The sequence below is a fragment of the Corythoichthys intestinalis genome, chromosome 17 (genome assembly GCF_030265065.1).
Source record: "Corythoichthys intestinalis isolate RoL2023-P3 chromosome 17, ASM3026506v1, whole genome shotgun sequence".
Classification (NCBI taxonomy): Eukaryota; Metazoa; Chordata; class Actinopteri; order Syngnathiformes; family Syngnathidae; genus Corythoichthys; species Corythoichthys intestinalis.
Genome location: NC_080411.1, coordinates 5,678,952 through 5,700,863, shown reverse-complemented (window position 1 = coordinate 5,700,863; position 21,912 = coordinate 5,678,952). Strand labels below are relative to the sequence as shown.

At 40.1% G+C, this 21,912-nt stretch overlaps 1 protein-coding gene across 1 annotated transcript; it reads right to left on the bottom strand.

Moving 5' to 3' along the window:
• Nucleotides 1-298: 298 nt before the first annotated feature.
• On the bottom strand, nucleotides 299-20,028 carry ssh1b (slingshot protein phosphatase 1b). The gene is made up of 15 exons (XM_057819960.1): nucleotides 19,653-20,028; nucleotides 16,528-16,565; nucleotides 15,827-15,936; nucleotides 15,693-15,757; nucleotides 15,267-15,388; nucleotides 13,784-13,846; nucleotides 12,052-12,117; nucleotides 11,031-11,216; nucleotides 10,869-10,962; nucleotides 8,895-9,023; nucleotides 8,779-8,825; nucleotides 8,539-8,685; nucleotides 8,265-8,465; nucleotides 5,206-5,782; nucleotides 299-3,282 (listed from the first exon to the last, which is right to left on the bottom strand). Exons 1-15 carry the CDS (start codon nucleotides 19,719-19,721, stop codon nucleotides 2,905-2,907), a joined length of 2,292 nt encoding a protein of 763 aa, XP_057675943.1. The 5' UTR covers nucleotides 19,722-20,028; the 3' UTR covers nucleotides 299-2,904.
• Nucleotides 20,029-21,912: the final 1,884 nt, after the last annotated feature.

Below are 21,912 nucleotides of genomic sequence, written 5' to 3'. Positions count from 1 at the left end.
GGGCGAACTCCCACGCAACTTTGAGGACCCTGCTGAGCGTGTAGAGCTGGTCCACTTTTCCACCGCCAGGACAAAAACCATACTGATCCTCCTCAATCAGAGTTTCGACTTCCTGACGGACCCTCCACACATCTGGTGTCCTGTATGGGTGAATTCCAGGGGGGGCTGTGTAGTGATCCTACATCCTCTGAACATAATTCATCCATGGAACTAATGTAGAGGATGCTGTGTTCCGGAGGGGAACTCTTTGTTGCGTGCGTTTCTGGCAGAGAGAGACAGGAGTTGCCGACAAACAACACGAATTCAACTCACCGAGCGACAAGACTCACCAACATCATCTGCTACACCCTTTTCATTGTTTTATTTGTGTCTTAATTTAAAATGTTGTTCATCTGTATTCATTTATATTCAAAAAGAAACAAAAGCGGCCCTTTTTTTAAATGTTTTTTGTGGACAAAAAAAAAACAAAAACCATGAAGGTGGTAGTTAGGTCCCACTTTCCAATTATGTGGCTCCTGAGGTGGGTCCTCCTCCTCATCTGGACTGTCGGTGTTCGTTCCCGCTTCACTCTGCCCCGCGGTAGCCTCCTATCATTCTCTCGCCTCCCTGTCTGTCCGGAATCCTCCTTGGACACTGGCAGCGGCAGCCGGCCTGTTTGCGCCGGAGGGGTGGCGCGATGTTGCTCCCTCCGGCTAGCTGTCCTCTCCTCCCTTGGGGATCTCACTCCGGCCCCTACCGGGAAGGGAGGTTGCGGCGGAAGTGGGGTTCCAGATTGGTAGGTAATGTTGGGCGTGGGGTGTGCTTGCGCATCTCTCTCTTCCTGATGGCTAAATGGTTGGTGGCGACTCGTTTGGATTGGAGCACCGCACTGGGGAGCTGATGGTGCCGCATCCGCTGGGGCTGCAGGTGCGTGTATGTGCCTGTTCTTGTAGTACAAGTTCATGTACTTGCACTACAAAAGCGTGTACTTGTACTACAAGTGAGTGTTCTTGTACTACAAGTGCGTGACCCGAATGTTCTTGGACTACAAGTACATGTACCTGCGTGGACTTGTACTACAAGTATGTGTACTTGTACTACAAGTGCGTGTAGTTTTACTACGTGTACTTGTACTACGTTAACGTGTGTCTACTTGTAATACAAGTACGTGTGCTTGTGTGTAGTTGAACTACAAGTACGCGTACTTGTATTACTTCTACTTGCGTGTACTTGTACTACAAGTGCGTGTACCTGCGTGTACTTGTACTACGTGTACTTGCGTGTACTTGTACTACAAGTACCTGTACATGCATGCACTTGTGCTACAAGTACTTGTACTATGTTTACTTGTGTCTACTTGTACTACAAGTATCTGTACTTGAGTGTACTTGTACTACAAGTCTGTTTACTTGTACTAAAAGTGCGTGTACTTGTACTACAAGTCTGTTTACTTGTACTACAAGTACCTGTACATGCGTGTACTTGTACTACAAGTACGTGTACTTGCGTGTACTTGAACTACAAGTACGTGTACTTGCGTGTAGTTGAACTACAAGTACGTGTACTTGCATGTACTTGTACTACGTGTACTTGCGTGTACTTGCACTATGTCTATTTGCATGTACTTGTACTACGTGTATTTGCGTGTACTTGTACTACAAGTACGTGTACTACGTGTATTTGCGTGTACTTGTACTACAAGTACCTGTACACGCATGCACTTGTACTCCAACTACTTGTACTACATTTACTTGTCTACTTGTACCACAAGTATGTGTACTTAAGTGTACTTTTAGTACAAGTCTGTTACTTGTACTCCAAGTACGCGTGCTTACGTGTACTTGAGTGTACTTGTACTACGTGTACTTGAGTGTACTTGTACTAAATGTACTTGCGTGTACTTGAACTACAAGTATGTGTACTTGTACTTGCGTGTACTTGTACTACGTGTACTTGCGTTTACTAGTACTACGTGTACTTGCGTTTACTTGTACTACGTGTACTTGCGTTTACTTGTACTACGTGTACTTGCGTTTTCTTGTACTACGTGTACTTGCTTGTACTACAAGTACGTGTACTTGCACTACGTTACTTGCTTGCACTACAAGTATGTGTACTTGCACTACAAGTACGTGTACTTGCTTGTACTTGTATTGTAAGTAATCGTATTTATAGTACAAGTATACTACCCTGTAAAGCAAAGCTACCCACGCAATTTCTTCAGAAATGGCATTTTGTAGTGTCGGATTGAAATGCAACATTGTCTATGATAACACGCTTGATTCTCAACTGTGAAGCACTTATCTGGCAGCCCAAAGCGGAAGGAAGAGCATGTTGTGCGCTTCAATATTTAATCCTGGTTTTTGGCCACCAATCTTATACATTGCTCCTTTAACTCAATCACTAACATTGAACGCATTAGAAATCAAACCCATTTGAACTGGGATGGTTGGTATTGTTTGATTGATCAAGTTTCTGTGCCATTGACGGCGATAGACGTTCTTTCCATTTTCATTGAAGTTTGACTTTGAAGGAACAGTCGAAAAATTGTTAGGAAATAAAATAGATTGGACATCTGTTGCCATCAATGGCAGCCAATGAGTTCATACGTATACAAGATTACATTTAAGCCTTTAGAAGAGTAGGAAGGTTGTTCAAATTGGTATAATGCCAAAATTACTGTGTGGTCAAAGTAAATACAATTGTTCATCTATCACCATCAATGGCAGCCAATGAGTTCAAGGCAACGACATGCTCATCTCATCTTAGTTTCCAGGCATTCAGGTGCCAGAAAATCACTCCAGGTCAAAACCGGATGCATTCAGCTAACCATTTTTGTCTGATTCCGACCCTGTGAAGTCCAAATCCTTCTTGTCTATCCTCGGGCTACCCTGTCACAGAAAACCTAGTTTACCAATCCCTGTATCACTCAATTTGTGCAATATCCAAGTCAGCCTGAGATGCGCTCGGTTCTTCCACCTCGGGTTCGTCCATGTATTCAGTTTCTGGCGTGTTGCGGGCATAAGTGGGGGATGACAGTTTCTGGCGTGATAGCGGGACGGTATAGCAGTATTGGACAGAGACCGGAAGGGAAGGATCTGGTATGGACTGCGAAATCATGAAGTTGTCAGGGGGGTCGATGCAGATGGACGGAAGGTTGCAGTGTCGAGAGGGGTTGAGGCGGTGGGAGCGCGTCCCCGCCGGCCGGTCGCAGCGTCGACCTTGCGGTAGACGGAGGCAGCAGTCTTTGCAAGACTGGTAGGACGGTTTGACTTTTAACGGGTTGCCCGTGCTAGCGCTGTCCTGCAGGGGGCGAAAAAGGGTCAAACTGTCATAAACATCGCCATACGGTAGTCTTCAAATTTTACACACTACTTGTGCTGTAATGATTAATCGAATAACTTGAGTAATTCGATTAGAAAAAAACCTTCGAATCAAAATTTTTCTGATTCGAGGATTCGTTTTATTGTAGTGGTTTGTTTTGAAAGTGTTTGCATTTAGTTTTTTTGATTCAAGTTGATACGCTGCCCTCTACTGGCAACAATATGACATAACACAATTAAAATAGCTGAATATTAAGACCAACATAAGGTAATTTTTATTTATGCTTAATATGATTTTTTTATGCATTCGTAATTTAGCTTATAGGTATATTTAGCCTTTTTTGTAGGAATATCTGTTTAAACGATTTGTAAAGAGCATTGTAAAAAAAACTTTAGCATTTTATAGCATTTAAGCTAGAGGACTTTTGCTGTGCAAGTTAGCCAATTAGTCTTTTGTTGTACTTAGATTCTTATTTAATTTTTTAATAATGTTTGTGGCTAAACTCTGGTATCTTAATTTAGGGCTGCAGCTATCGATTATTAATTAATCGATGAAGTAGTTAGTTCGAATAATCGAGTAATCGGATAAGGAACATGAAAAATTAAAATTACTGAGCTGAGCCTCAAATGGTATAAAAAATTAATTAATGACGATCTAAGTAAGTCCAACAAAACAACAATTGGCTAACTTACATAGCAAAAGTCCGCTAGCTTAAATGCTATAAAATGCTAACGTTTTAGTTTGAAAAAAACACCCGGGATTTTAAATTTGTAATCGAATTTAATGCTCTTTTGAAAGCGAATCTTAGCAAGCCTTTGTTTAACATTTCCCTAAATTCATTCTGCAACGCATTAAATGTTCCTGATCCGATTACTCAATTATTCAAACAAACTTTTTGATGGATTAATCGACTACTAAAATAATCGATAGCTGCAGCCCTACACGCTACAGATTGATAATTGCCGATTATTTGACTAATCAGTTCATAGTGGATATAAATCATCATGTTATTCACTGTGTGTAATACAAAAATCAAGGAATATTTAGTTTTTTTTTTCTCATTTCGGTTATAAAATGATTAGAAATTTTTAAGTTTTATAATAGAAATCAAACAAACATTTTTCATTTGTTTTATTTTGACTAAAGTCATTTTTAAAAAATGAAATATTAATGTGAATAATTTTGTTTAAATTAAGAAATAGAAATGTAAAATAAAAAGAGCACATTTACCGTATTTTATTTTTAATTTTAAATATAGATTTTTGCTATGATTGAAAAATAAGTTTTAAAAGATGATATTTATTATTATTATTTTTTAAGTTAAAAAAAGAAAAATTCTGAAAATTTATAAAGTAAATGGATTTTTTTCCCCCACCAAAATATATGTTATATATGTTATATAACATAAAATGTTTGGGTGGTTTTAGTTAAAGCAGACACAGGTTTTACATCTGTGTGATTTTGACAAAAATCAAACCACCCAAACATTTATATAACATATAAAATATACTGTATGTCATACTGGACTGTCTCAGGAAATTAGAATATTGTGTATTCTAATTTTATGAGACAGTCCTGTATATATATATATATACAGGACTGTCTCATAAAATTAGAATACACAATATTCTAATTTCCTGAGACAGTCCAGTATAAAACTTTTGAGTGGTTTTAGTTAAAGCAGACACTGTTTTTACATCTGTGTGATTTTGACAAAGATGAGGTTACATTTGATTTACATATATTTTAGACATAAAAAAAAAACAAAAACATTTACTATTAACCCATTAGTTGTTTGATCACTGCCAGCCATTCCCAGGCCAAATGAATTGGACTTCTATCACCGTCAATGACAGCTAATGAGTCAATGCTCATCAATAAAAATAGGTGATGGCAACTCACGTCAAATGCTGCTGGGCAACTTCGTTTGGCGGCTAGCCGGTTGCTGTTGTTGGTGTTCAAGTTGGCTAGACCTAGACGACTCTCCTCTGCGTGCTTCTTCCCCTCCAAGGCGGCCATCTCCGCCTCCTCCTTCTTGGCCTCCTCCTCATCTTCCTCCTCCAGTGTGCTGAACTCCAACCTTAGCCTCATATCTTCCAAGGGGTCCAGACGTCCACACGTCTGCGCCCCCGTTCCCCCGCCTCCGCCCGGTAAGGCCAGGTGAGCCACGGGGAAGCCCTCGTCTTCCAGCAGGGCGTCTCGCTCCACGTCCTCGATCTCGATAAAGACCCTCTCCATGCCCAGAAGCGGGGGTCCTCGGACCGGCGTGGATGGCTCGCTGTCTAGCGCCGAGTCGGACAAACGTCGGAAGTAATAGTTGTAGTTCAGGGAGTCCAGGGGCTCCATCTCCAGACCCCTGCAAGGTGACGCCCCGCAGACCCCCCAGGCCTCCTCTTTGTCGCACCGACTCGAGGCTGGCAAATCGTCCGAGACCTCCTCATCCGTGCTAGGTCGCCATAGTGTGTTGTCGTGATGTTTACTGTAAAATAAAATTTAAAAAGAAAAAAAATCAGAACGGATTATTAATGCGCCTTTTTTGAATTTTTTGGACCACAGGGAGTCCTCACTGTTGATGTATGATGTATGTAGAGATGAAAAAGTATCTGAACCTTTTGGAATTTCTCACATTTCTACATAGAATCACCATCAAATGTGTTCTGATCTTTGTCAAAATCACACAGATGAAAAAACAGTTTCTGCTTTAACTAAAACCACCCAAATTGGATGCAATTTCCAGTCAGATGGAAACAAGGTGAGTGAAGTGAGTGGTCAAGGTGGAATTATTATTTTTAGTGAATAAATGTGCATAAGTGGAAGCTTTCCCCCCCTTTTTGGTCCCTGTATGCACGTATCCTACCCACCACGCGTTACAACTGGAGCCCGAACATTTTTCCTGGATCCTCAATCAAGTAAGTCTATTTTCTGGATCCGACGGTCCCACCACGTCTGCAATATTCCTTTCGAATCTGTATTTTTTTTATTCGTCGGTCCCACAGCGGCTTTTCGGATCAGTCTATTTTGTGGAATCGACGGACCTCATCGCAGCTGCAACATTGCCATGGGATCGGTCTAATACCTGGATCTTCGAGTGGGTAAAAAAACGTGGATTTGGATTATTATTGCTATCTTTTTTGTTGACTATTCTTCGTGGGAGTTTTCCCCAAATCATATCAAATAATCAAAGCACTATGGCATGCTACAGTGACGACAGTGACTCTGACATGGATCTTACAACAATGTTGGAGTTCGTCAGGGAACGCGTGTTTGCGTACTGCTGAGCTCCTGAGGGAAGAGTGGTCAAGGTGGAAATATTTTTTGTGAATAAAATTTGCATAGGTGGAAGCTTCTCCCCTTTTGGTACTTTTATACACGTATCCGACCTAACACGCCTTACAATGTACAAGACATGGATTACACAAGGTGTGCTCTTCGGCCTGTACTGTATGTAAAGCACACGACCGCTCTGGATGCTAACAATCTACATAATTATATTGGGATTAGTTTGAAAACGCAATATGCTTACCTTGAATATCTGCTAATAAAACCGGACTTCCCAACAGCATACACCCTCGCTCACAACCGGAGTTCCCAACAGCATACGCTCTCTCGCTCTGCTGTCATTGAGACTTTTGCCCACCTTTTGTCTTATCAGGTATTTGTTGATCGCATTTTTCCCTAAAGCTCGTCTTGTGAACGACCGACAGTGCTGTCCTGCTCCTCACTTTTCAGATCTGGTTCAAATAGGAAGGGTCGAACCGACGACATGTTGGGAAAGCTAACGAGTGACACGCTGGAATTTCGGCAACGGGCCCGGTGACGTCACGCACTGCGACGTAACAAGAATGGCGACCTATCACTTAAAATAATTTTACAAACTTTATTAAAACAAAAACATTCAGAGGGGTTTTAATATTTTCATTTCATTTTCACTGCTCAGCCTCCAACGCGTACAGACGCACTCTGAAGCTCTCTCTTATCTTAACCGATAAGCGCTCAGGGCCAGCAAGCTCAACTCCCAGTATGGCTCCAAAGAATTTGAAACCTGGAGACTTGAATGAAATAAAATCCTCCATACAGAAGTTGGAGTTCTCCTTGACTGGCTTTATTCAAAACCAGAATCAAGAAATCATCAGAGAGCTCCATTTAATTCGCGCTGAAAACGAGAAACTCAAGCCGGCGGTCGAGGAGAAAAGATACTGTATAAAACGAATAATAAGCATGTTTTCGTTGTGGAGACATTAATCTTGGGATAAAATATGTACAGTATGTTGTTTTAGTTTCTCATACATTCATGTCTGATGAAACAGTTACAGTGACCTTGTGTGTGCCAATTGTTGCCACCATGTACACCTCAGCATTGTATCCTTTTAAGAGACTTATAAGAAAAGCATTTTGAGTCGCTACTCACACCAGCTGTGATAACATGTCACACACATAGCCACAACAAAATTGTTCCACAGCAAACAGATGCAAAAATGTCAGGGACATGACAAAGTCATAACCTTGTATGCCCTAAAATTAATCGAGCTGCTTGACCAAACCCAGATTGTTGACTGTGTTATTTTACAGTTTTGATGTATGTTCCATGCCTGAATGTGCGTTTTTAGTTGTATGGGGGACGGGAAACTGATAAGCATATGCTTTATCTCGTCCGCCTTGTCGTCTTCTTCGGTTCCTTCGGGCAAATCATAACCACATTTTGTAATTGCAATGATTGTCAATGATACCGATGATGATGACAATAAAATTCCATATTAAAAAAAAAAAAAAATCAAAATATTATAACTCATACTAACATTTATCTTTTAAGAATTACTTGCCTTAAAAATAGGGGATCCCTGTCACAATGCGTGACATTTACTTGTTTGATTATGAAGTTACTCACACTCCACCCTAGCAGTGTTTGGTCGTGTCAATGATGTGAACTGCTGAGTTGTGACGTGCGTCCAAAGTGAATTTACCTGGCGTCCAGGATGTCTCGATATTCGGCCAGCTGCCTCATGAATCCGGCGTTAAGTTGAGGGATGTTGCGCCTGTGCTTGACAAAGTTGTAGGCTTTCTCCAGAGACCATCCGTACTCCTTCATAGCATACGCCATCACCGTGGAGGCCGATCTGCTCGCGCCCATCTTGCAGTGCACCAGGCACTTGGAGCCGTTCTTCCTGTCCAGTTGGGAATGATCATATTTCATTGCCATTGACGGCCATAATTGACGGAAATAACAGAAATACAAACCTGGCTTTGACGATAAAATTGTAGGTATCATTCCAGTGGTCCAGCAGATGGCCAGCGTCCTCGTCGTCCACACGTACGTTGTAATAGGAAAAGGTGTCCGGGAAGAAGTTGTCAATCTCTCCACTCATATTCAGTACGTAGCCCACGCTGAAAAAGGAACCAAACTAAATATACGTCTCATATTTGCAGACAAGTGGATTTGCGCCTGATTTGCCCCTATATCGATACCAATGATCTCACCCACAATCTCGAAGTTCCTCCAGGTTGGAAGCGTTCCATTCCGAGCCCTAGACAGCAAGGGAATCGTGTCATTTAGCAGCAAACGCCAACTGGGCGCCCGAGTGATGTGACGTCACCAGGTAGATGTGGTCAAAGATGGGCGTGGCCTTGTCCATTTGGCCCAAGATGACCAGCGTCTCTTTGTCGATCAGCTCCTTAAATTCTTTCAGGTTGCTGCTCGTGTCTCGCTCCAGCTCGTGACGAATCTGACGCCAACAACACAGATGTGAATAAAGACACGCCTTACATTTACCGTTACATTTACTTGAGTAAAACTATCTGAATCATCTACAGTCCCTGACTAAAGTCTTGTCGCTTATCCATTTTGTAGAAAACGATTGCTAATAACCTGACTTTGAATTATTCAATTGGTTTCAGAAATGGCTCATATGAAAGCTAAGACCCTCCCGAATGATGTTGAATGTACAAATTAATACAGTGGGACAAATAAGTATTTAGTCAACCACCAATTGTGCAAGTTCTCCTACTTGAAAAGATTTAAGAGGCCTGTAATTGTCAACATGGGTAAACCTCAACCATGAGAGACAGAATGTGGAGAAAAAAAAAACAAAAAAACAGAAAACTACATTGTTTGATTTTTAAAGAATGGAAAAAAAGTATTTGGTCACCTACAAACAAGCAAGATTTCTGGCTGTCAAAGAGGTCTAACTTCTTCTAACGAGGTCTAACGAGGCTCCACTCGTTACCTGTATTAATGGCACCTGTTTTAACTCATTATCGGTATAAAAGAAACCTGTCCACAATCTCAGTCAGTCACACTCCAAACTCCACTATGGCCAAGACCAAAGAGCTGTCGAAGGACATCAGAGACAAAATTGTAGACCTGCACCAGGGTGGCAAGACTGAATCTGCAATAGGTAAAACGCTTTGTGTAAAGAAATCAACTGTGGGAGCAATTATTAGAAAATGTAACATACAAGACCATTGATAATCTCCCTCGATCTGGGGCTCCGTGCAAGATCTCAACCCGTGGCATCAAACTTTTAACAAGAACGGTGAGCAAAATCCCAGAACCACATGGGAGGACCTAGCGAATGACCTACAGAGAGCTGGGACCACAGTAACAAAGGCTACTATCAGTAACACAATGTGCCACCAGGGACTCAAATCTTGCACTGCCAGACGTGTCCCCCTGCTGAAACCAGTACATGTCCAGGCCCGTCTGCGGTTTGCTAGAGAGCATTTGGATGATCCAGAAGAGGACTGGGAGAATGTGTGATGGTCAGATGAAACCAAAATAGAACTTTTTGGTAGAAACACAGGTTCTCGTGTTCGGAGGAGAAAGAATACTGAATTGCATCAGAAGAACACCATACCCACTGTGAAGCATGGGGGTGGAAACATCATGCTTTGGGGATGTTTTTCTGCAAAGGGACCAGGATGTGTAAAGAAAAGAACCAATGGGGCCATGTATCGAGAGATTTTGAGTGAAAATCTCCTTCCATCAGCAAGGGCATTGAAGATGAGACATGGCTGGGTCTTTCAGCATGACAATGATCCCAAACACACAGCCAGGGCAACAAAGGAGTGGCTTCGTAAGAAGCATTTCAAGGTCCTGGAGTAGCCTAGCCAGTCTCCAGATCTTAAGCCCATAGAAAATCTGTGGCGGGAGTTGAAAGTCCGTGTTGCCCAATGACAGCCCCAAAACATCACTGCTCTAGAGGAGATCTGCATGAAGAAATGGGCCAAAATACCAGCAACAGTGTGTGAAAAGCTTGTGAAGAGTTACAGAAAACGTTTGGCCCCCGTTATTGCCAACATAGGGTACATAACAAAGTATTGAGATGAACTTTTCGTATAGACCAAATACTTATTTTCCACCATGATTTGCAGGTAAATTCTTTAAAAAACAAACAATGTCATTTTCAGTTTTTTTCCCCACAATCTGTCTCTCATGGTTGAGGTTTACCCATGTTGACAATTACAGGCCTCTCTAAATTTTAAGTGGGAGAACCTGCACAATTAGTGGTTGACTAAATACTTATTTGCCCCACTGTATATGTAACGGTAGGGCCTGGTGTGGCAGCTACCTCCTTGGAAGTGATGTTCTCCAAGTCTCTGAACACGATGATGTCACGAAGCTTGGCTTTAATCACACTCTCCATTGGCTCTCTTTCACTCGGCCTGTGGGAGACAAAATCACATCAGCGATTTCCATCTCCATCGTTCTCTTGTACAAACTTTGGACTCACTGGTCTTGGAATGCGACGGGAGAGTCGGGATGGTCGGTCTCCGGGTTCGTCGCCGCGTTCCAATCGTCGCACTTGGACGACACGTTGCTCTCGTAGAACGCAGTCCACGCGTGGGACGGGCCGCCGGGGAAGTAGCTGTAGCGGCGGGACACCTCGCACGCCTTGTGCACCGCCTGAAGGGCGCACCTGTACTCAAACAGGACAGATAACGCAATTTGAAAGTGTATTCGTCTGCCGCAAGCATTATTCTGATAGTCGATTCATCACCGTTTGTTTTTGTGAGTCCACTAATATTTACAAATGTATGTTATTGACTGATCTATTACTCTGGGGTGTAAGCGCAAGACAAGGCTTTGATTAATCGCATCTCAGTGGTAAAAAAAAATCTTGTTTAAAGGGAATCCCAGATAGAATGACTTGTAGTTCTTAAAAGATTGAACGTTAAAATAATTTGGTATTAAAACCCTATTAAAATAATTTATGTTTTTCTAATAGCATTTATGTAAAAGAGAACAATTGCGGCTTTTTAGATCCTGCAAGTCTTTAAGTCTTTAATTTCATTTTCGTGATGTCTAACAGTGGAAAAAAACCATCAACAAACGCCAATATTTCCAGGAAGTAGGCAAAATAGCTGTTGTTAGATATTTTTTAAGGTGCTATGAAATGATGACTATGTCAAAACATAAAAATAACTGCACGTATGTACTTTTACATGTAGAAAACAAATTTGACACTCAATTCTGGCTGTTTTTTGCCCTTTCATATAGTTACTCCACCCAAAACAGGGAACACCCACTATTTTTCAGCAATTCTATTTATGACATCACAACCGGAATTGATGATCATTTCTAGCTTTCTAGTGCTGCGCTAGCTAGTACATGCTCTCCCAGTTCCAAGGAATCTGACGTCTATCAGCATAAATGGTAGTTCGTCAATTATTAGAAAGCGTTTCGACTTATTTGATCACGGATGGCAGCAGACCTAATATAGACTGGATGTTTAGAAAAGGCAGCCTACTCACCACATGGCTTGAACTGACACAGGCTTGAAGACTTGCGAGCGCCCCCCTGTCTTGACGCTGAAACTTCTGGAAGAAGCCAAAACCAAATCAATCCCAAAATTTTTCACACCATGTTAGCAGCTTAGGAGAAACCATGTGACCAAGTCAGCAACACAACAAATAACTAAAAGATTCACTGCCAGGTTCTGTAAATGTCACATTAAATATCACTCGATCACTGTACTTCCGCTTCCAAGGATGCCCTGCATGTAGCGTCACAGCCTGGAGCATCACCGCTAAAGGCAGCGACGCTGCACATAAAGTAGCAAAAGCGCACCCTGCTCCGGTTGCATTCACAAGCGAATCAGGGTGCACCTAAAGCAGACCAAGACCCACAATTTTTGAGCGGACCTGAGTTCGTTTGTTTGGTCCAAACTAGAGTTTGGATGCCTGTTTACATTTACAAAACAAAGCAGACTATCTGAGAAAAAGAACTCTGGTCAAAAACAGTGCTAGTGTGAAAGCACCCTTAGCAACTGTAACTAAGGGGGGCCGATCTTTTACCAAAGGTGAATTGAATAGAAACAGTGGACTAGCTCTATACCCTCGGCAGGGTCCTCGAGGGTGCATGAGAGTTCGCCCAACCGGTTTACATGTGTTTCGTGGATTTGGAGAAGGTGTTCGACCATGTCCCTCGGGGAGTCCTGTGGGGGGTGCTTCGGGCGTACTGAGTACCAAGCCCCTTGGTAAGGACTGTTCGGTCCCTGTACGACCGGTGTCAGGGTTTGGTCTGCATTGTCCCAGTGAGGGTTGGACTCTGCCAAGGTTGCCCCTTTTTCACAGATTCTGTTCATAATTTTTATGGACAGATTTTCGAGGCACAGCAGAGGCCTTGAGGGGGTCTGGTTTGGTGGCCTTAGCGTTGCATCTCTGCTTTTTGCAGATGATGTGGTGCTGTTGGCTTCATCAAGCCTTGACCTCCAACTCTCACTGGAACGGTTTGCAGCCGAGTGCGAAGCTGTTGGGATGAAGGTCAGTACCTCCAAATCTGAGACCATGGTCTTCAGTCGAAAAAGGGTGGTGTGCCATCTCTAGGTTGTGGATGAGATCCTGCCCCAAGTGGAGGAGTTCAAGTATCTTGGGGTCTTGTTCACGAGTGAGGGTAGTAGGGGATCGGTGCAGTGTCTGCACTGATGCGGACTCTGCAAAGGTCCATAGTGGTGAAAAAGGAGCTGAGCCGAAAGGCGAAGCTCTCGATTTACCAGTCGATCTACGTTTCTACCCTCACTTATGGTCACGAGCTGTGGGTCATGACCAAAAGAACAATGTCCCAGATGCAAGCGGACAAAGTGAGTTTTCTACAAAGGGTGGCCAGGCTTTCCCTTACAGATAGGGTGAGAAGCTCGGTCATCCAGGAGGGACTCTGTATCGAGCTGTTATTCCTCTGCATTGAGAGGAGCCAATGAGGTGGCTCGGATATCTGGTTTGATAGCCTCGCTGGAGAGGTGTTCTGGGCATGTCCCACTGGCGGGAGACCCCGGGGACCACCCAGGACTTGCTGGAGAGACTATGTCTCTTGGCTAGCCCGGGAATGCCATGGGATCCCGCCGGAGGAGCTGGTTGTCTGGGCTTCCCTGCTAAAGCTACTGCCCCCGTGACCTGACCCCGGATTAAGCGGTAGGTAATGGATAGATGCAAATGAATAGATCGGATGTCTGTTGGAGTCCATGGCAGCCATTACTGCGTGTCTTACCCGTCTCCGTCCAAGTGTATGTCGGTATCGCTCAGCAGCGGCAGCACCATCCCGACGGAGCAGCTTTTGCACACAAAAATACATTTGTTCAAAAACAATAGCAATCATCAAATGACTCTAGGGCCGCCACCATGAATCGACTCATCGACAGCTCAGCCAACTATTTTGATAGTCTATTAATTTTTAGAGCGCTTGCTGACATGACTTGTCCAAGTACCATTATTCTCGGACTATAAGCCACTATTTTTTTCCCTCATTATGAGTCCTGCAGCTTACAGTCCAGTGCGGTTTATTTGTTGGTTTAAATGGGTTAACAGGTAACACTTTATTTGAAAGCAGTGTCATTACACTGCCGTAAGACCATCATAATTATGACATTGCATTAACATTGGCATTTAGAATGCTTATGACAGATGTCATTAAATGTCATCCGGCAATTACTCCATTTATGTCCAGCTCGGATCTTTTACATCCATTCAAAAGTCACCTGCTGTCAACACTGTTGTCAACCAACATGCCTCCTAGCATGCATTGCAGCGCTACAAATGTAAATAAATAATCCAAATTCATGTTCTGTGCTAATTATTTCTTCAGTTACTGTTCTAGTTGTTTCATTAATTTTTTGTTATGGTATTTGGTAACGCTTTATGTGACAGTGGCGCTATAAGACTGTCATAAGACCATCATAATTATGATATGACACTGCCATGAGTATTAAAGAACGCTTATGACAGATGTCATTAAGTGTAATCTGGCAAATTATGTCACTAACTCCATTTATGCCCAGCTCGTATATTTTACATACAACTCACCTGCTGCCAACACTGTTGTCATCTAACATGCCTCCTAGCATGCACTGCATCGCTACAAATGTAAATAACAATCAATGTCCTGTGCTAATTATTTCTTCAGTTACTGTTCTAGTTGTTTCATTAATTGTTTGTTATGGTATGTGGTAACACTTTATGTGACAGTGGCGACATAAGACTGTCATAGACCATCATAATCATGACATGACACTGCCATGAGCATTAGTGAATGCTAATGACAGATGTCATTAAGTGTCATCCAGCAAATTATGTCACTAACTCCATTATGTCACTAACTCTATTTATGCCCAGCTCAGATATTTTACATCCAACTCACCTGCTGCCAACACTGTTATCATCAAACATGTCTCCTAGCATGCATTGCAGTGCTACAAATAACAATCAAAATTCATTTTCGGTGCTAAATATTTCTTCAGTTACTGTTCTAGTTGTTTCATTAATTGCTTGTTATGGTATATGGTAACACTTTATGAGACAGTGGCGCCATAAGACTGTCATAAGACAGTCATATTTGGTGGGTGGCGGCTTTTAGTCAGGTGCGCCTTATAGTCCGAAAATTACGGTACTCTTTTTTGAGCCTCTTAATTCTTATTTATTTGTATTTATGATGTTACATTTTTTGGGCAGCTCTACATATGACAGAAGCGATTAACCTGTGTTTGTCGGCGAAGTCCATCCCGAGGATGGCATTCTCCTCCATGTCTTGGTGGCCTCTGGTGGACACCAGCGTCATGTAGCGAATGCTCTCTGACCAGCCGCTCTCCAGTTGGACGACCTGCACAAAAAACATCATTTTCATCATTGTTGAACTCGTTTAATGGCAGCCAATGTGTTATTACAACAATGAGTGGCGGAAAATATACATATATTATTTTAATATCATATCCATTTTTTCATTATAGGCTATAATAATTCACATTCATCTCAATCGTATTCATACAAAAAGCTCATCGCAACAATGGTAGGTTGATAATATTCGCATGATACGTTCTATTGAGCAAAAAAAAAAAAAAAAAAATGCATAAAATATGAATGAAAACCCGTTAAGAATCAAAACAATGATTTTTGAAAGAATTTACCATTTTAATGTGATCCTGTGAACGCAGTGTCTTAAAGATGAGCTGCAGGTGTTGGGGGAGGTCACCTGTGAACAAAAAAAAAACAAACACATGAATGACTTTTTTTTTTTGCTTTTCCCTACGTCTGGGCGTACCTGCTTGCGAACGGCAGGCGGTGGCGTCGGGGCCCTCGGCGGAGGTGGTGCTGCCGCCCCGCTGAAGGAACAGGGCGGCCCCCTTGACCATGAAGAAACTCTGGTTGAGGCTGATGAGAAATATGATTTTATTAGTTGGATATATTTCTTTTGTTTATTTAGCTTGTATTTTTTCTTATTTCCAACTTTCAGTTTGATTTTTTTCCCCAACTCTTATTAATTTTGAGTTCATCAAAATTTTATTTCGGATTGAATATTTTTTATGTACATTTATATTATTTTTACTTTTTAAATATTTTAAAAAAAATTTATAATTTAAAAATGTTAAAAAACATTTAAAGGTGAGTCGTTTTTTGGGAGGATGTTTTCTATTTCCAAAAGTTTTTTTTTTTTTTCAATTCTTATTTGTATTTGCTAAATACTTTATGAGTGAATATTTTTTATGTACATTTATTTATATTTTTACTTAAAAATATTTTTTCTATAATTTAAAAATGTTTAAAAAAATAAAACCCATTCTGTTTTAGGGTAAATCACTTTTTTTTTTTTTTTTTTTTTTAAACCCTACATTCAAAATGAGGGGTGTGTAGTCCTATTAGATAAACTAAACTTTGCCCATTACTGTCTGCACCCAATTTCCAGTACTATGTGTTTTAACCACACTTTTTAATGCATGAATGTGAAAAAAACAGTCAACTCACCAGTGGTTGTTTGTGCCATCATTGTCGCTTCTAAAATCCTGAAAGAAGGAAATCATATGGACATTAAAACAACAACAGCAAAAAAACTCAAACCATACAATTTACCATTAAATCATTGGCTGCCATTGAAAGCGATAGACGTGTTGTGCGATCCATTTGGACTAGGTGTCAGTCCAACAGGAGTGGACGTATGTGGCTGTTACGGCAAGGAATGAGTTATTATATTATAATATTACATTAAATTAATACTAAAAAGGTATACGAACTATTTCCTTAAAAATGTTTAATATTAATATTTGAATTTATTATGATTTAAAAATAAATACTCCCATTTATTTTTTTGAAATGTTCTTAAAATATTTTGAAAAGTTCGTGTTTTCATAAAAAAAAAAAAAATTTTTTTTTAAAAACTTTTTTATAATATAAAAACAAAGGAAAATGTAAAACTTATGTTTTAAAATGTAATTTAAGAATGTATTTAAAATAAAAAGTTGGTAAAATTGTAAATGCCCGCTTTTTTAAAAAAAAACTATATTCAACTTAAAAAGTAAAAATAAAAACAAAACAGTAATTTTTTTTTTTTTAAATAAATTTAAAAAATGTTTATTTTTTTAAATTGAATTTTAAAATTGCTGTCAATTTCATATAGAAACATCCATTCGTGACTCCAAATGCCTGTCACCATAGAGATCATGTATGTATAACTAGAAGCGTGACGTGGGGGTTAGCGGCATTAGTAGCCGGCGGCCATCTTAAAGCAGATCTTCTAATCTATACTAGTACAGTGAATGGGTATGATTTTCTTTTCCATTCTTAAACTGAGGAACCTTAACAGGTTTTCAAACAGTTTGGTTGGTAACAACCCGTATTACCGTGGCTATGTGTCAGGCTGGTTATATATATATTATATGGCTAGTTGTATATATATTAGGGTGACCAAACGTCCTCTTTTGCCCGGATAAGTCCTACTTTCACGTAGTATCCTCATCGTCCGGGCGGGTTTTATAAATTCATAAAAATGTCCAGTTTTTATGATTTTTCACGGGACCAATTTGAAGAGAATCCCTCCGGCCGCTGGGTGGCAGCACCTGCCTGCGATGACATGGCTCCTAGTAGTAAGGAGGGAAGGAGTAGTTCTTCTTGTTTTTGTTTGCAATTTACCCCTATCATGAGGCATTACCGCCATCTACTGGGTTGACGATTTGGGCACAACGCCTGCCCAGTTGTTAAGTTTTTTACGATAAATACGTATATAATGGCAACTGTTGACTTCTGTCGGAGCTTTGACTGTAAAAACCCGTTTGGTGTCGCATAGCTGCGCTGCCGATTATTGTTAACTTTTATAGCAAAGTTTGATTTTTGCCTCAGCTAGCTATCAGTAAGCTAAACCGCGCTAGGCATTATGGGAAACGTAGTTTTTGATCCGCTACGTTTGGAAACATGCTGTTTGAATAGTTTGTCAGTTTATTTCGGTTATTGTTTGTGTGCAATCTAGAACATTGAATGAGAATATCAATTGAATGGGAATAACAATTTGTCAAGAACAATTGTAGTGTTAGTAATTTATAAAAATGTTTAGTTGGCACATAGCCTCCTGTGTGTATGTGTATTGACTGGACTACATTTCCATGGGTCTGCATTCTATATATATATTAGCGCTGTCAAAATAATCGCGTTAACGCGCGGCAATTAATTTTTAAAATTAATCACGTTAAAATATTTGACGCAATTAACGCACATGTCCCGCTCAGAAAGTATTCTGCCTTTTGGTAAATTTTACAGCAAGGCTTTTTGTGCTGTCCAACAGCGAACTCTTGTGGTCGCTTTGCGACATGGTTTGTTTTCTTGCCAGTTCATTATGGCTGCACGACGTCTCGGGCTGATAATGTTGTGCTTATATGATCCTTGGACAAGATTTGTCCGTAAGTATGGTTGTTGTAAAGAATGTACATATTATGTTAGCATGCAAAATGTTATATTTTTTGTATGAGACGCTTTTTGTTTATGTTTAGTGAACTTGTATAGCGTGCTAAGCTAACGTTGTTGCTAATGCAACGCTTGTGTACTTTTATTTTGTAGTTTTACGACGGTCTAAAGGGGACAATAGTTTGAGGCCATTTTATTAATAAATCAGATGAAAAAGGAAGAAGTCTAATTATTAAGGCGTCGTTCACTAGCTGTCTAGCTTTGGAAAAAGTCGACGCTTCGGAGTGAGGACAGCATAGACAGATTTAAATGACAGTAGAGTGAAATGCCCACTACAGTCCTTATGTACCATATGTTGAATGTATATATATATATATCCATCTTGTGTCTTATCTTTCCATTCCAACAATTTATTTTACAGAATATATATATAATTTACAGAAAAATATGGCATATTCTATAGATGGTTTGAATTGCGATTAATTGCGATCAATTAATTTTTAAGCTGTAATTAACTCGATTAAAAATTTTAATCGTTTGACAGCCCTAATATATAATATATATATATATATATATATTTTTTTTTTTAACTGCATTTTTCCATCAGAGTGAGGGGGCACACTTTAGATATATTAAAGTGTTATAGGCATCTTTGAGTGAACTTGGAGTAAAATTCAAATATCTTGAGGTCGGGCTGAGTGTCCTCTTTTTTGGAAATCAAAATATGGTCACCCTAATATATATATATTATAAATAGTATATAAATATTAAAATTTGTATGTAGTTGATTCACTTAATCCCTGACTTTTATAAACAAAGAAACCATTTTATTGGTTAAAATTTGGTTAAAAACAGCAATTTCAAAGTACACGCTTGCATTGCCACTAAATTACCGACAAGTAATGTCCGTCACTATTGGCTCACAACGCACAGAACGCATCTAGCTCTCTATATGTGATATCTTTGGTTTCACTCGGTCATGCAAGTCGAGTGAACTCTTTGTGACGCTATGCTTCCCCCTGCTGGTGTAATTATGGTCACAATCATTCAGCTGTGGGCCCTTCAAGTGAGGGGTGTTATTCAAATTTGGTGAAAATTTGAGGGGGGAAAAAGACCAAATTAGCAACAGCTGTCATAATACAGGCAGCTCGGTGTATAGTATAAAATCATCAAACGAGGACGTCCATGAAACCACGTACCTCCCCCACGCTGCTGTCCGAAGATGCTGCACCCGGGCTGGGGGAGCGCCGCAGAGTCACCAGGGCCATGGCCGGAAGCGGGGGATGCGGGAAGATGCGCCGGGGAGAAAACGCCGAGTCAGGCCCGGCGACGCGGCTCCCCGCGCGGGCTTTCCTCCGCCGCCGCTCCCTTCATAACCAGGATGTGGAGCGTCTGCATGGTAGTTGTGGTGGTCGTGTTGGGGGTATAGAGAGACAAACAACAGCGTGCGTGCGCGTGCGTGTGTGCGCGCGCGCATGACATGCAGCTTTGTGGTAGCTGCCTCTGATTGGCTGGCCTAGTTGGCGTATGCGCTGTCATTGGGCCAATGTTGTCAAGGTGACTGGACAGACTCAGACCAACTGCCTCTCCACAAATATTATACTGTATTTACAAAACTATGAAACGTTTAGAAATAATCAAGTACCTATTACTGTAAATTACTTAATACATTTTTTAGACATTTTTTAAAAATTAATGTCGTTAATATATTTTTTGTTCTTTTACCATACATATAAGCATATGGGGGAAAACACAGACAAGACTGAAAAAGCAGTTTCTGCTCTTGCACTCTTCTTTAAAAAAAAAAAAAAAAAAAAAAAAACTGCTGTATTTTAAGCCAAAACAACTGTTGTGTTTGATAGAACAATATGTCTATATGCTGCCATAGCAGTCCGTTTTACCCTGAAAACCCCCGTTTACAGATCGTCGCGCCACCGCTTTTGTTCCAACCCAGCCATAAAATGAAGGTAATTAATTGTTATTCAAAATGTCTGTCCTTTTCAGCTTAGCATCATTAATTGATGTCTAATATTTTGATTAAAAAAAAAAAAAAAAAAAAACGAATTACAAAAAATTTGGGCTGCAGCTATCGATTATATTAGTAGTCGATTAATCGATGAACTAGTTAGTTCGAATAATCGAGTAATCGGATAAGGAACATGAAAAATTAAAATACCTGAGCATAGCCTCAAACAGTATAAAAAAGTAAATAAATGATCTATGTACAACATAAAAACAATTGGCTAACTTACATAGCAAAAGTCCGCTAGCTTAAATGCTATAAAATGCTAACGTTTAAAAAAAAAAAAAATGCTCTTAACAAATGGTTCAGACACATATTTTCACAAAAAAACAGCTAAATATACCTATAAACGAAATTACGAATGCATTAAAAAAACAGTTAACTCAAAACAAAAGCTTATGTTGGTCTTAACAGAGAGCAGCTGGATTCACACATGTGAAATGAGGCAGACAAGAGGGCAGTGTATCCACCAAAATCAATAAAACTAAACGCAAACACTTTCAAAATAAACTATGAAAACACCACTTTTATTAAACGAATACTCGAAGCAGCAAAATTTAATTCGAATCTTATTTTTTGTGTCATCGATTACTCGAGTTTATCGATTAATCGTTGCAGCACAAAAAAAAAAAAAAAAACTCACACATTTTAAACTTTTAAACAAATTACATCACAATGAAAAAAATGGTGTCTTTAAAAAAAGGCACAGATATCTACCTCATAACTATCGCTTAATTGTATTTTTTTTTTTTAATGTTGCATTTTCTCCGATATGTTAGATGATAATCGATCCAAACAAAGAAAAATTATATATTATATTAACAAATATAAATATATATAACAAATATATTTTTTTAATATCAACTAAATAACAGAATGTTTAATATTAAAGGGATCAATGTCTTCAAACAGTCGACAAGGCAGTTGCATAGACTTCATAATTGTATTGACGGGTCAATACGGCCAGCCACTGCTCAACGCCTTCAAGCAGGAGGCTCATCCCACAGTCCGCTTCAGTTATTCACAGTCGGTCGCAGCGACACATGTAGCGATTCAACGCCGGATTTAGGATAAAAGTACAAAAGCAGTACCGCATACAAACAGGAAGGATTGTCTCAGGGGTGATTTGTTCAAGGACACAAGGTAATTATTATATTTTTCGTACCATGCATGAACTTTAAAACGTGGTAAAAAAAATCAATGGGAGAAATTAGCCGCTATGGCATTGGCATCATAGTTCGCAATTTAAGTAAAATTAATGCTAACTGCCCAGTTTTTTGCTCTTTTAACAAAGAATCAATTCAAAGATTTAAACATTTATTCTATGGCTGTCAAACGATTAAATTTTTTACTCGTTATTAATCGCAATTCAAACCATCTATAAAATATGCCATATTTTTCTGTAAATTATTGTTGGACTGGAAAGATAAGACAAG

Excerpts from the sequence above, each read along its gene's own strand:
- ssh1b (XM_057819960.1), bottom strand. The coding sequence starts at position 19,721 with ATGGCCCTGGTGACTCTGCGGCGCTCCCCCAGCCCGGGTGCAGCATCT. Across the intron at positions 15,389-15,692 it reads CACAGGATCACATTAAAATG|GTCGTCCAACTGGAGAGCGG; the intron begins GTAAATTCTTTC and ends TTTTTTGTGCAG. Across the intron at positions 3,283-5,205 it reads GTTGCCCAGCAGCATTTGAC|GACAGCGCTAGCACGGGCAA; the intron begins GTGAGTTGCCAT and ends CGCCCCCTGCAG.